This window comes from Protopterus annectens, chromosome 4.part0, assembly GCF_019279795.1.
Source record: "Protopterus annectens isolate FY-2018-M chromosome 4.part0, PAN1.0, whole genome shotgun sequence".
Taxonomy (NCBI): domain Eukaryota; kingdom Metazoa; phylum Chordata; order Ceratodontiformes; family Protopteridae; genus Protopterus; species Protopterus annectens.
The window spans coordinates 536675852-536691082 of record NC_056733.1 but is presented as its reverse complement, the minus strand read 5'-3'; the positions used below and the strand labels follow the sequence as shown (position 1 = coordinate 536691082).

Sequence of the window (15231 nt, the reverse complement as noted above, 5' to 3'; positions counted from 1 at the left end):
TGTAATAGTTTCCTACATTATTCTAGTAACCACCCACCCAAACAAAAAAGATCAATTGTCAAAGGACAATTGGTCAGAGCTGTGCGCATGTGTAGCACACTAGAGGCATTTGAAATTGAGTGTACCTTTTTGAAAGACTTATTTTCTAATAGGGGCTACCCGTCCCCCTTGATTGATGAACTCATTGAGGAGGTGTCCATGAAAAGAACAATTGGCTTTTACAAACCTTTGCTAGCTAATAATATCCATGAGTCAACAACTACGGGGCATGCACTTGATGTGGGTACTTTAGAAAGCCCTGTAGTGAATAATATTAATGTCACTTCTACCCAATTATCAACCGACTTTCACACAAGTTTTGTGTTGACCTTTTGCAAAGAGGTCGGTACCATTTGGGCAATTATTAAAAAGAATTGGTATTTTATCCATAATAATTCTATACTACTTCAAAAATTGGGTCCATCCCCCTCTGTAGTTTATAGAAGAGGGAAAAACTTAAAGGAACTGCTTCAAGGACTACTCATTGCATGCCAACTACTAGACAGGTTGGAAATGCTCCTTGTGGTTTTTGCAATAGATGCAAATATTTGAGATCTGGTAGCTCGTTTACAATTAGGAATAGGAAATACACTATCCATTCAAAAATTAATTGTAACACAAAATCAATTGTTTATGCTGCCTTTTGTGTTTGCTGCCCCTGTTTTTACATAGGGAAAACTGATCGCAAGTTCAGTGATCGAATTTACCAACACTGTTGCGCAATAAAAAATAAAAAAACTGACAACGCTTTGTCTAAACACATTGTTAATAACATAGGACATAGTTTTGAATTCATGGGAATTGAACATGTCACTTTGGGCTCTAGAGGCGGACCTCAGTCATTATTTTTGGAGATCAGGGAATTAGAGTGGCAAATTGGGGTGGATGCCTACTCTTTCCCTGGCCTAAATGAGTCTTGTAATATCTCTTCAATACTTAGATATAAAAGTTACCAGAGATAGTACGTTCTTTCCAAATTTATTTGGAAAGTATTTTACACTTCCTATTTTTATATTTTTTTATCTTTTTATGTCAACACGAATGTTATTTAAATATATGTATATAATGTTATTTGCATTGTTATGCTCTTTGATGTATTGTACTTTTAATGTCAAGAAGTTTTATTTTTGGTATTTCCAGAGTGAACAACTTCCTTTTGTTTGTTTTTACTTGGCTACACTGTTTCTAAGGAAATGACATCATGTTTGCACTATTTAAAAGTGTGCTAAAATTTTTTTCATTTCGTTGTTTCTGATTAAGCCTACTGCATAGCAGGGGCGAAAATGTTTTGTCTTGAATAAAGAGCGTTAAAGCAATACTGTTGTTCCTTGGCTTGAGGGCATTTGCTGTTGTTTGTTGCTGTTTTCCAACTTGGTTTTACTAGAATGTGAAGAACATAGTACAGTTGTGCAAGTAAATTTACCATAATGGTAGATGTTTGAATAATCACTGCTGCAGTAGTTGCTCCCTTTTCCCCTTGCTTTTTTGTTGCACTCTTTTATGCCAGAGTGTGGACATTTGTTTGTTCCTAGCAATGTCTTTTTAGGCCTCTCTCTCAGTTGTTATGAAAGTTCTGAAGAGCTTCATGCCCAGACCTTTTTTCTACTCAGCTCTTGCTGACTAAAGGTTTGGGCACATACAAGGTGCTGTTTTATCCTGTGCAGGATGTAACCCACATAGCTTGGGCTACTGCAGCAGTGATCATTCAGACATCTACTGTTATGGTATGTTTAGTTGCAGATTTATTTCTGTAAAACACAATTGTGTAGGAGCATGTACTGTTTTAACAGCTTTCAAAGCCTTTGAAAGCTGGTAAAGCACTTTGCACTATCAAAACAAACAGCAGACAGAAATGAAGTGCCTTCTGTAGAGCTAACAGCTTTAAAAGCTTTTAGGCACTTTGCTACACTCATAAACAGAGTGACTTTCTAACAGCTTTTCAAAACTGTTTACCGTATGCCACTGTTCTTTGCCTGCAGGCATTGTCTGCTTTAAATCCCTGATCTTAATGCCACATGGGTGTCCTTAACAAGCTTTTGTTAAGCACCCATAAGCACTAAAAAAAATTAAATGTTCTCAATAAATTTATCTTTTTCCATATTTTGTAGTGTAATCAGTGCACTCCATGCACTGCATAATGTATTAAATAGCTCTTAGTGTATAAAATGAAGTTGTGTACTCACCATAAGGTTTAGTCTGTGTCATTTTCATTCTTCCTCAACTGTTGCGTTTATATCCAATCCTCGGATCTGTCTTGGCCATTACTAAAGCTTGTGGTAACCAAAAAGCTCTCAAGCTTGTCCCTTACCCATAATGCACCAGCCCTAACCTACCTCAAATCTTGTTTGCTGAATTTACCAGAAAGGGAATATTTAACATGCATAACTCGAGGAAACATAAAATTGCACGTGTTCCATAAAGGAAGAAACTATATCTGGAGCTCAGTGTAAAGGACAGTGATGTCTTTCTAAGAACACATTCGACCAGAAATTTGTGAACAGAAGGGATGGGGGCTTTTGGGCAGGAAATTTAGGAAGAACAAAAATGGACAACACAGATTAAACGTTTTGGTGAATACGTAACTTCTTTATCTGATATGAATTTTCATTCTATTCTCAACTGTTGGGACAGAGTCCCCAGCTACCTGCAATCCTGAGTGAACTCTAAGGAAGGATATTTCTGATTACACTTGAACCAAATGATGCTCTACTCTTGAGATGAGATCCAATTTGTAATGTGTAACAAAGGTATGGGGAGTAGCCCAAGTTGCTGCTGCACATATATCGTCCATGGATGCTCTGCGTAGAAAGACTGAAGAAGTTGCCATGGATCTACTTGAATGAGCTTGTACCAGTTTTGGCAATGTAATGCCCAATTAGTTATATGTAAAAGAAATACAATCAGTTATCCATCTGGCTAAAGTTACTTTGCTGTTGGTTTTTCCAATTTCAGTTCTGCAAAGGAAGCAAACAATCGGTCTGTTTTTCTGATCTCTCTTGTTCTATGCAGGTAAAAACGTAATTGCCTGTGGACCTCCAATAAATGTAACATATTCACCCTTATTTGCAAAATTAGGAAAGAATACTGGTAAATTAATGGGCTGATTGATATTGGATTCTGACACCTCCTTGGGAAGAAAGGAGGCATTTGTTTGTAGCGTCACTCTATCCTTGTGAAATATCAAGTATGGAGGTTTCGCAGATAAAGCTTGAATCTCTGAAATTCATGTAGCAGAGGTAAAAGCTACTAGAAGAACAGTTTTCCATGTAAGATACTTAATACGACATTTAGCTGCTGGTTCAAAAGAAGACTGTATGAGAGCCTGCAGTACCAAATTGAGATACCATAGTGGGTTAGGGTCCTTAATTGGGGGTCTCAAAAGAAGAGTACCTCACAAGAAAGCTGTGCACAGTTTGAGAGGCTACTGAAGAACCTTCAAACCCAATGTGAAAATTTGATATTGCTGCTAACTGAACTTTTATAGTCAAGGAATTCACTCCTTCTTTAAAAAGTAAAGCTAAAAACTTGAGTATGCTATGTATCAGAGCTGAAAAAGGATCAACTTGATTTTGTTATGCCCAGTAAACACATTTTTTCCATTTACTTGTATAGAGTTTTCATGTTGAAAGTTTATGGGAAGATAAAATTATATGTTGGACAGGAGCTAGAGAGAATCTGTTGTCTGGCTACTAATGGAATTGGAGAAACCAGGCCATCAGCCTGAGGTTTGAAATGTGTGGATGGATCATATTCATTGGGTGAGACAGGAGGTCTGGAATGGGATCCAGAATCCAAGGTTGGTGACGTAAGTGATGCCAGAGGAAGGGAAACCAAACTTGCTGAGGTCAGTAAGGTACAATGAGGATGACTTTGCTCTTCAACCTGGCATCTTTCTGCAGAAATTTTGTATTAATGGGATTGGCAGGTAGGCATAAAGTAGACCAGGGGGGCAATTGTGAAGTATTAGGGTAAAATAGCTGCTGCATTTGTTGTTTAGGGGGAAGCAAAAAGATCACAGCAAGACTGGCCCTGGCGATGAAAAATCATTTCTTTCACTTCCTTGTTGAGAGACCACTCGTTGGGTAGAAGAATGTACCTGCTCAGTTTGTCTGCTATCACATTGGACTTCTCCGGAATGTACATTGCTAAGCGAAAGCGGTTGGATGAAATCTCCCCTTGCCATACTGTGAGTGCTTCTCAACACAAGAGGTATGATCTGATCCCCCCTTGTTTGTTGCTGTACCAAACTACTGACATATTGTAAGTTTGAACTGCAACTGTCCCTGGAGGGAGAGCATCCTGAAAGGCCTGCAATGCTAAGAGCACGGCTCTCATCTCTAGGACATTGATATGCAAGTTGGCCTCTTCAGGGGGACCAAGTATATTGGACTGTTTTCCCCCAGAAAATGCCCCCCAACCCCAACTGGGAAGTGTCCGTGGTCACTATGGCCATGGGCTGAGGGAGAATGATAGAACATGGTGTGATTGAATCCACCACCTGAGATCTGTCTTGCATGTCTGATTGATTCGTATGGATTGGCAAAGTATCGACCATTGTGTTGCTAGCATCCATTGGAGAATCCTCATATAAAGTCTAGCTGGAGGTACTAAGGTTATCGCTGCTGAGATTGATCCTAGAGCTTGAAGGACCAAGCAGGCTAAAATTTTGGTACTGCAGATTATTTTTCTGACCTGTGATCTGATGGTTTTTACCCTCGAGGGAGGTAGTGAAGCTATCATTGACTTTGTGTTGAAAATTGATCATATAAATTCCAGACTCTGAGCTGGCTGTAGTTGAGACTTGTAGTTTCCAGATGAGAACAAGTCTGAAGAACCTGATCTCTTGCTCTTATCAAGTGATACTTGGTTGGGGCAGTAATAAGCCAGTTGTCTAGATATGGAAACACCCGGAATCCCTGCAGTCTCAAGTGAGACACTACCACTGCCATGCATTTGGTGAACATGCTGGGGGCTGTGGTGAGACCAAAGGGCAGCACTCTGAACTAGTAGTGACCGTCTCCCAGCCAGAAGCGTAGATACCTTCTGAATTATCTGTTCATCATTATGTGATAGTACACTTCAGGGCTATCAAGCATATCCAGTCATCCTTGCATGGAAATGGGAGAATGGACTGAACTATGGCCATCTGAAACTTGGTATGTTGAACTGACTTGTTCTTGTTGCTGAGATCCAAGATTGGTCTCCAGACACGAATTTTCATTGGCACTTAAAAGAACCTTCAGCACGTTTCAGATTCTATCCGGTCTGGTGGGACCTCTTGGATGACTCTTTTTCTAGCAGCTTTTTTATTTGAATTGCTGCTGTTTCCCTTTGACTGGGTGGAACATCAGAGATTTTATCAGAGGTGGGTGGGAAAAGGGTATTATATAGCCTCTGGATATAATCTTCTGTACCCAAGTATCTTTTGTTACGTCTAGCCAGGATCTCTGATGCATGGATAATCAACCTCTGATTGCCTCCAGAGGTGGAAAATCAGCCCTCCTTTCAGGAGTGCTGGTAGGGTCCTTAAAGAATCTCTGGAACCCTGGTTTTGCAGGCCTCCTCTGCCATGGGGGAGTTGACAGTTGGAGTTCCACCTCTACCTTTAACAGAACTTTCTCCACGTGGGTCCTGGAAAGGACCCTGGGACTTCCTGAACCATATTTTCCACCCACCTTGTTGATTCCTAGAAAAGGATTGTTGAGGGGTTGAAAAATGTATGCTCACTGCAGAGAGGGTCTTTTCATCCTTCTCACACCTGGATAATGTGTCCTTCACTTTAGGGCCAAACAAAGATGTGCCGTCAAAAGGAGCATTGATGAATGAAGACTTGAAGGGCTCTGCAAAAATCACATAACTGTATCCAGGCATGTCCCTTAATTGAAATGCCTGAACCCGCTTCCCACGAGGCACCCTCGGCTGCATGAGAAATGAGCCTCATGGATTAACTTGAAATAGATAATAAGGTAGCCAACTGAGAAGTCATGGATGATTGGGCCTCTGCAGAAATGGACACTGGGTATTTGACAGTTCCTTAATCAAATCTCTCTACAACCTTGTAAAATTTGCCAGATTATTTAGCAATCTTATGATGAAGATCACTGAAGCATAGACACACTTCCCAAACCTGTACATCACCGTAGACTCCCTGTTAGGGGATGAACAATGGAACTCTGTTTGGTAAGTTTCTTTTTGGTGGCTGCCACCATGACCATGGCATCAGCGGACACCTCTTTAGCCCAAAACTCCTTGTCCAAAGGTTGTGTCATAATCTTGTTCGGTCTCCTATGTATGGGTTCAGCTGTGTCAGGTTCTTTCCACACCTGCTGAGAGACCAAATTAATAACCTCATCGGCGGGCAAGTATCCCAGGAGGTAGACTGGCTAGTACCAAAAGCCTCCAGGAATACGGACTCCTTGGATGAAGGGTTGCTGAGCATCCAACCACCTCTCTGTCTTAGGATCTCAAGGATGTCTCCAAATGAGATGTCATCAGGAGGTCATTGTGGGGACCCTTCACCTTCATCAAAGTCCGTATCCTCTGTGACTGACTTTTGTGGAGAGTCTAAATGCTTCCTATTAAACTTCTTCTTCCTAGGGACCTCCTCATTGGGATGCTATGGGAAGGTATCAGAAGAAATTATAATACTCTGCTGGGAAGCCTGGGGGTCTTGGACTGGTTATCCCTGTAGTAAAAAATGGCGAGACTCCAAGTGCAGAGACATCAAGGTAGAAGGTTGAAGATCTGAAGGGGTTGGATCCATCCGTTCTACTGGAGCAGAAAACACCCTCTTTGCAACCTCAAAAGCTGATTGTCCTAGAGAGAGAGAGAAGACCCTGGCGTTGAGAAGACAAGCTTCTGGGCCTCTGTTGTCCTTCGCTCCGAGAGCAATCTCCCTGAAGAGGAAGCTGGAGCTGAGCTATCCAGTGCCGAAGCTCCAAGATGCAGAGATGGCTTCAGCAACGTTTGAGTCTACTGCAATGCCTCAGATATGACAGGGAAACTTTGGCTCTGAGAGCCCTCCAGATCCACCTGAACCAGACCTCTCAGAGTAACATTCAGGTCTGAAGATAATGATATCTTTGGATCCGAGTCAGACGGATCTGGAATGCTCAGATGTAGGGACTCCAAAGAAATGGATGGAATCAGAGGAGAAACTTGAAGTGGGGTGTAGTCAATGGATGGACATCCTGACCTGAAGGGGTAGGAGTAGATATGACACCTGTCTAAGTCTGCTCTGAGAGGAGCTTCCACGCCATTCTTTACACATCTTCCTCTGTCAAACCTCTGGAAGAACGAGTCAAAACCAGAGAGGAGGACTTAGATGGTTGGCATTCCAAGGTAAGGGCACCCTTGAAGGGACAGGGTCAATGGACGGTGAATATGTTGTGCTGGCAAGAGCTATAGGACTTGAGGCAGTTGGATCCAATGGCTGTTTTGTAGGATCCGAGGTAGTCAGCTCCATCACTGTTTTCTTTCTCTGATCCGAGAGCAAGGAACTTTTGGATCTTGTCAGATTCAGCTTAGGCCTTTTCTTGGATGGGGTGGATGGTTTTGGAGACTAAGGCTTCAGCTTTTTACCTTTACTTTTGGGGGATTGAGCCCCAAATATTGCTTCTCCAAAAGCAGATGGTAGTAATCCTTTTAACAAGTTTATTCTTTCTTTCAACTAGAGTCCTAGGATTGAAACAGTGGCAGTTTGAACAATTCTCTTTAAGATGTAATGGCCCAAGGCAGTATTCTCTTGAAGATGTAATGGCCCAAGGCAGTAAACATACACAGTTTGTGCCCACACTTAGCTGACTTTTTTAAAACCAGCAGGGCCTTTTTCCACCATTATACTGCAACTATAGAAAAGGTGTGTGTTTTTTTGGAAAGACAGAAGGTAGGACCTTCTATCAGCAATGGTAATAAGAGGCTACACTGAGAGTGGAAAGGAAAATACCAACAATATTAATTTAAGAATTACACACTGTATGATGAAACAAGTGAAAGCAAATTTACCAAGTATGGTAATAGAAGAAATATGATGTCTTATGAAGGTACGGAACAAGAAATATAAGAAATATTACAGAATAGATGCAAATATAGGAATTTAGAAGATAATAATCACTTATCTGTGAAAACCCGAGAGCAAGGTCAACCATGTCTTTCGCGGAAAGAGGCAAATGAGATCTGAGGTAGCTTAGGGCTGGTGCATTATGGGTTATGGTTAAGGGACAAGCTTGAGAGCTTTTTGGTTGCCATGAGTTTTAGTAATGGCCAAGTCGTATCCAAGGATCAGATCTGAACCCAACAGTTGAGGATAGAATGAAAATTGACAACATCAGATCAAGTGTTTTAGATATTTATGTTAGTACATTTTTGTGGAGAACTGCATTGTAACATGTATTTAAGAAACTTGGCATTTGTTTATGTGCTGTAAAGTACTAGGATACAGGAAATTTGTTTGGCGTATTTTTCACGTACTTTAAGATTATTATGCAGGGGATTTGCTTGTAACTGGAATTTTTCTCTACTTATTAAGCACCTGTTTGTTTGTTCTGATTTTCTGCCAAGGAGTATGTCATATAACTGATTTGTTTGCAGTAAAAAGCATTCTGTAGAGTCTCCTTGCTCCTTTATCTGTTTAAAAATTTTCATTTGGTGGCTCACTGCTGTTTTTCTGCTGTGATAAACATTTATGTAGTGTTTACTGTCTAAAAGAGGGTAGGCTAGTAGCTATAATATTGTTCCCAATCCTCTCTCCATATTGGTGTATCACTGTTATACTTGGTGGCTTTGCAGTTGCCCGCCCCTACTGTAAATTTGATCTGGGACACTTCTCCCAGTCTAGTGTCATTAGCTCATTCTACCTAGTAGAGAGAACATTTGTGAGGGCCAACCCACTTAGTTTCCTAACTTTGAATTATCTTCTGCTTCTCCTTTCTCCCTTTCCTTTACAAAAAAAAAAAAAAAAAAAAAAAAAACTTTGCTGGAATCTCCCTGTGTTCTGCTTAACTGTAATAACAACAAAAAAATTAAGCTTATTTCCTGCCTTTCCTGTAAGTAGTCTAGCCCAGATACAGATTTGTGATATCCAGGACTGTTTGTAAGCTCTTGTGCCCCCCCCCCCAAGCCTTTCTGTGTTGGAGGGAAGCCTGCTAGCTTATCAGTGGGAGTGGTAAGCACGTAGGCAACCTATCTACCACATAAGGAGTGGTTTCTGGCCCAGAAATTGTAGTTATTGGCCGTTTGGCAGTTTTTCCATCTCTCTCAACTTTCTGATTTAAAAACCCGCATTTGCACTTTTCTTTCCTGCAACTAGTCTAGTCCAGATACAAATTCCTAGTTTTAGCACTTGAATTTGTGCTCAGCACTTGTTCAGAACTTGTTGTAAGCACTAAATAAGCTACAAATTACTACAGCACTTAAACTGTTTTCCTCTAGGTCATGAGGAAGGTTTTGTACTTAACTTTCCTTGCTTGCTTATAGAAAAACAGCTCTTGTACTCACTTTCCTTACTTGTCTAGAGGAAAATATTTTTTTATTCAGGCATGTCCAAGGGTCAGCTCCCAGTGTCCTCTCCTATCTGATGAATTTGGGCATCCTGGGGCAATGTAACAATTTCCTCATGTACACAGACAACTCTCTCCTCCTACCACCCAACACTACAACCTGTGAGACATGCACTTATCTAGCCAAACTGGAGGTAAAGCTCTCTCCAACCAAGACAGAACTTGACAGTCAAGAGGAGAAGGTAAACACTTCCACCACACCACACTCATCACATAGTTCCACTAAACCTACACCACCAAAATCCACACATAGAACACAAAAACATTTGTGGACGCTCTCAATTATCTGCTCAAGCAACAGTGACCTCCAAAGCAGAAACTCAAGCAATCTCCATCTTCCAACACAACCCAAATGACACATACCCAACAGACTCAGTGTGACACTCAACCACAGCCCATAAGGCAAAACAACGTATCCAACACACTAATCATAGGTGACTGTATAATCAGGCACTCTGATGTCCCACTCACCAGGCTAAACAAGGAGAAGGTTACTGTCAGCTGCTTGTCGGGTGCCAGGATCCGCCACATAACCTACACACTCATGTCACTCCACAACAAGTACAAATATGACTCTGTCATTGTCCATTTTGGTGTGAACGACCTGAGACGTACCTCCCTGGACTACATGAAAAGAGACATGGAAGAGCTCTCCGATCTTGTAGCCCAGGCAGGTATGACCCTAGCCCTGAGTAGCATCCTGCCATTGCCCAGAATTATACCGCAGTACAAGAACAAAATGATTGACATCAACAATTGGCTAAGCTTCTGATGTCATTCTAAGGGGGATCCAGTATCTGTCTGCCTGAGATGACATAGTTGACAGACCACAGTGCTTTGCCAGAGATGGCCTGCACCTATCGCCCCTGGGATTCCAGATACTGGCTAAGGCTCTTGCCGCCCCTACAGTGCCCTTTTTAGGCAAGGTTCAAATTACAAATTCACCACCATAGCAGAAACAGGCAAGCAAAAACCGAGGGTAATGCTACTCAATGCTAAAAGTCTAAATCCCAAAATGCACTCACTCGTGGCACTCCTTAAAATGGAGAACATCGATATCTGTGCAGTGACTGAGACCTGGTCCAAGGCTCCAGGGAGCACCCCTGCATTACCAGGCTATAACTCATACCACACTTTTCGGCCATCTAACCTGGACTGGAACACCAAAGGCAGAGGTATGTCCATATTTATTAAGGATATCCACACCTCCAGGCTAGTTATTCAGCATAATGCATCCGAGGTTATCCAAGTGCAACTAACTCTGGGCAAAACTGCAATCCAGATTATAGCTTGCTACAGATCCCCCACCATGCCCCAGGATTCCCACTCCTCTTTTTCTTGATATACTGGAAAATATTAGGGTTCAACCAAACACCCTAATAATGGGTGATTTCAGCTACACCACCATTAACTGGGAAAACTACTCATGTACCAACTCCTTCCCTCAGCGCTTTCTGGAATTCATAAATTCCAGTGCCCTGGATCAACTTATCCACACCCCCACCAGGGGCAACAATATCCTAGGCCTAGTCATTACCAACATGAGTGACCGGTTTTCCACACCTGAAGCCAACTCCTCGTTGGTCAGGTCCGACCATAAGCTAATCACCCTAGATATCTACATCCTGCCCCCACCCTCCATTAAGGAAACCATGGTAAAAAATTTCTCCAAAGCCAACTTCATGCTTCTTAAGACAGAAGTGGCGAACTTCATGACACCCATGCAGATGGACAACGACTTCTGAATCCTACACAGATGTACTCTGTAAGCACTTACACGAGTGCATGGATCATGCTATCCCAAACAGAACCAAGACGCTATCCTCCAAAAAAAGGAAGCCAATCTGGTGGTCCCCTGCCATAAACAAACTCTACAACAGGAGGAAGAAACTGATGCAAAAGAGAGTAAAATCCCATAAGTGGAGGAGCTCCCTGGTCAGCCTCAGTAAGAAGCTGAGATCCGTTATAAGATCCTCCAAAGCTAGCTACAAAAACAAAATTGCCACTGATTCAAAGAACAACCACAAAGCATTCTATAGCTTTTGTCAAGAATCTGTGTAGCAACACCAAGATGTGCTCTGAGTTACAGCACAAAGGCACGAAAATTACAGAACCAACTGATATTGCCAACATCCTGGCAGATAGGTTCACTGCAAACTTTACCCCCCTCTCACCCCCTAAAGGGCCCATATATACACAGGAAGAATGCAGAGTCCCTGTTATCACAACTATGCAGGTAAAAACTGCACTCTCTAAAGCCAAAAACACAGCATCCATGGGACCGGACAACATCCCAGGCTGTGTTTTACATGATCTTCAGAATGAACCAACTCCCCACCTAAGCACCATGTTCAATCATAGCCTCACACCAGGCTTTGTGCCCACTGAATGGCGCACAGCAACAGTTATCCCACTCCACAAAGGGGGAGCCACCACTGATCCCAGGAACTATCTCCCTATTAGCCTGATAAGCCTGGTCTGCAAGGCCATGGAACGTATCATCATGGAACTCATAAACAAAGGCATTGGTAACCTCCAAACTCTGGACCCCACCCAGTATAGGTTTGTGAAGGGCAGATCCTGCCTCCTGAACCTGATCGACTTCTTTGAGGCAGTCACCAAAGCCGTAGACATGGGTAAGGTGATTCACACAGCCTATCTTGACCTCGCCAAGACTTTTGACACCATCCCCCATTCTGGAATTATAGCTAAACTCACTAAACTAGGTATAAATCCCTACATCACAAGATGGGTTGCCAACTGGCTCACTGACAGAACTCACACTGTAAAAGTTGCAGACTCCAAATCTGACTTCAAACCAGTGACAAGTGGAGTACCACAGGGTTCAGTCCTGGGACCTCTCCTGTTTGGTATCTACTTCTCTGAAGTACAGGCTAACACAGAAGGCCACTGGTTAATGAAGTTTGCAGATTATTGCAATCTAGGAGCCATAGTTGAGTCCCCAAATTATGTGGACATCCTACAGAAGGTCCTCACTGAGACAGATGCCTCGTGTCAGAGCCATGGCCTCAAGCTCAGTGCCAATAAGTGCATTGTTGTCCCCCTTTGGTAAAAACTCTGTACCCATGAACTACCACATACCATGGTATACTTAATGCCAAATGTGTGATGAGACCTTGGGACCCTGGTGGATAGTAGTCTCTCCTTTTATAATCACATCGCCACAGTAGTCAGAAAATTCTTCTACATGGCACACCTCATCACAAAAGGATTCTCATCCAGGAAAACAGAGGTCATTGTTCCCCTCTACTCGACACTAATTAGACCCATTATAGAGTACAATGCCCCTTTTGGAATGTACCTCACAAGACGTCTGCAGCAGCTGGAAAGACCATAGAAGTACCTCACAAAGTATATTACTGGCCTCAAATAGATGCTGTACACTGACCGTCTCAAAAAACTCCATCTACTCCATAGCATATCGCCTACTCCAAGGTGACCTCTGCCTAACATATAAAGCTATGTCAAACCCAGAGCTGTTGGACATGCTACACCTAAAGAAATTCCAATCCCTCCGAGCTACACTCTCTAGAGGCCTAAACCTTGTCACCACAATAAACAGGACATGCTGGAGGGATAGATTCCTGTCCCCGAGACTTCCCATACTCTGGAACAAGCTACCCATCTATGTCAAGCAAAATTCCTCATTAGCACTCAAGAAAAATCTTGATGAGTGGATGGGAAATAGGAAATACACCCCGGGGATCACTTCTGTGGCTCTGCTGGACAGGGGCACAGGAAAAATAACTTTCTTTGGTGGAGTAAGCCAGGGAACCTTGTTGGCTAGGCTTACTTTGGCCCTTGGGCCGATAGCCTAGTTACCTACCTATGAACCTATGAACTCTGGAAGCAAGAAGGGTATAACTGTCAGAGCCACTGTGGATTTCAAGTCCTTGCAGACTTTTCAACAAGTTTATATCCTTCCATACTGAAGTTTAATGCACAATACCTTTTTTACAACTGGATATAAAAAACTAGGGATGTTTTATAGAGCTAAAAACTTTTTCACCAACACAACTAAAGCTACACTTGCCACTACTTATCTCCTCCCCACACCTCTTCATGGTGCTTCCATCCATACTAACCTTCAGGCATCATAAAAATCAAAACTTGAACAGTGCTGTAACAGAGTTGCTAAATTTGCTATAAATACCGCTTTCAGAACCAATCCACTGTATTGCAATAAAAAGCCTAAATTGGTTAGAACTACCCCATCAACTAACATACACAGTTTCTTACCACCTGTAAGATCCGGAATCCATCTGCTTGTCCAGCACTAAAAAACCTTCTACACAACTATGTTCCTAGTCAGTCGTTGCAATCCATTGACAAAAAAACTCCTGTCTGTCCAGAAGCCGATCAAATTTTCTGGGCATTGTCAGTACTGGTACCATGTTGCTAAGGCCTGGAACTCTTTATCTCTATCTATCAAGTCAATACCCTCCCATCCTTTAAGACCACTTTGAATGGCTTCCTAGCCAAAAGCTGTCTCTGTTCGTGCTCAACACTAGGATAAATTATATCCGTAAATGTGAACAAATACATGTTTATACCTTGCATCTCCTTACTCTCCCTTCTTCACTCCTGTCAGTTTCTCTCCCCTGGCTTTGTCACTAAATATACCATAAGCCTGCTTTTCTCTCACTTCATGTTGCAATGCCTGTTTGTATCATAGTAACTTACTTTTAATTTCTATATAAACTGAATAACATTTTTCTAACTATTAAGTCATTGTCATATAATTTGTATCTGTTCTTAACCAATGTTTTCATATTATGTTTAATTTGTTATAATTATTAAACTTATTTTTGTATTTTTAAAGACTGTAAAATTATTATTTTTAAAATGTTTTTTTTAATAATTTGGATCTTTTCTCCCCGGGTCTCTGCTGAAAATGGGCTGTAACCAGTCAGACTTTCCTAGTAATCAAATGTCAGTAAATAAATATAACTGCCTAAAATTAAAATGTACTGTTTCTTATGTTTTGCTAAAATACGCTTTTTATGTCCATATAATCATTTCATTAAGCCTGTGTCAATTGCATTTGTTTTATTAGCTGACTTTGCTGCTTCCATCATTACTCCTGGGTTTAACCAGGTTTAAATAAATGTAGGTCACAATACATTTGTAACGTTTCAAAGGACCACCACAGTGACACCTCCTTCAGACCCATAAATGAAGCTGGAAGGGTACAAGTGTGCTTTAAGAGAAGATATTCCATGTCTAGAGTGATGTGCATGTCTTTTCTATCAATCCATTTAAAGACTCACAATTTAATAATTTTACTTTGTGTGATGTAAAAGTCTAGCATTTTCTTTGGTGAATAAATCTTTATTTCTTGTTTAAACTTTGCAGGTTGTTTCAAATGGTTTGTGATGCCTGAGCAGTCAGTTTTTGTGGAGTGTTCTTACTGTTTTTCTTTCTTTCTTAGATGCTGCAACTACCTTGACTGAAGAACAGGATAAGAAAGTTTGCAGGAAATTTCAGCAGACAGGTGAGTGATCATATGCAGTTAAGTGAGTGAGAACTGAGTTGAAGATGAGGTACAGAGCACAATTCACCTAAGTTTCTGTCTGCCTTGTCTTTTGCCACTTTTCAGTAATAGAAAGTCAGT

At 41.5% G+C, this 15231-nt stretch overlaps 1 protein-coding gene across 3 annotated transcripts in view; it reads left to right on the top strand.

The window, feature by feature from the left end:
- Positions 1-15231, top strand: part of ZMAT5 (zinc finger matrin-type 5) — a 493595-nt gene that overhangs the window by 242987 nt on the left and 235377 nt on the right. For all 3 annotated transcript variants that reach the window (XM_044068461.1, XM_044068460.1, XM_044068459.1), the window contains exon 3: positions 15049-15111. In XM_044068461.1, the coding sequence (XP_043924396.1) occupies positions 15049-15111 (63 nt within the window). The remainder of the gene's footprint in view (positions 1-15048; positions 15112-15231) is intronic.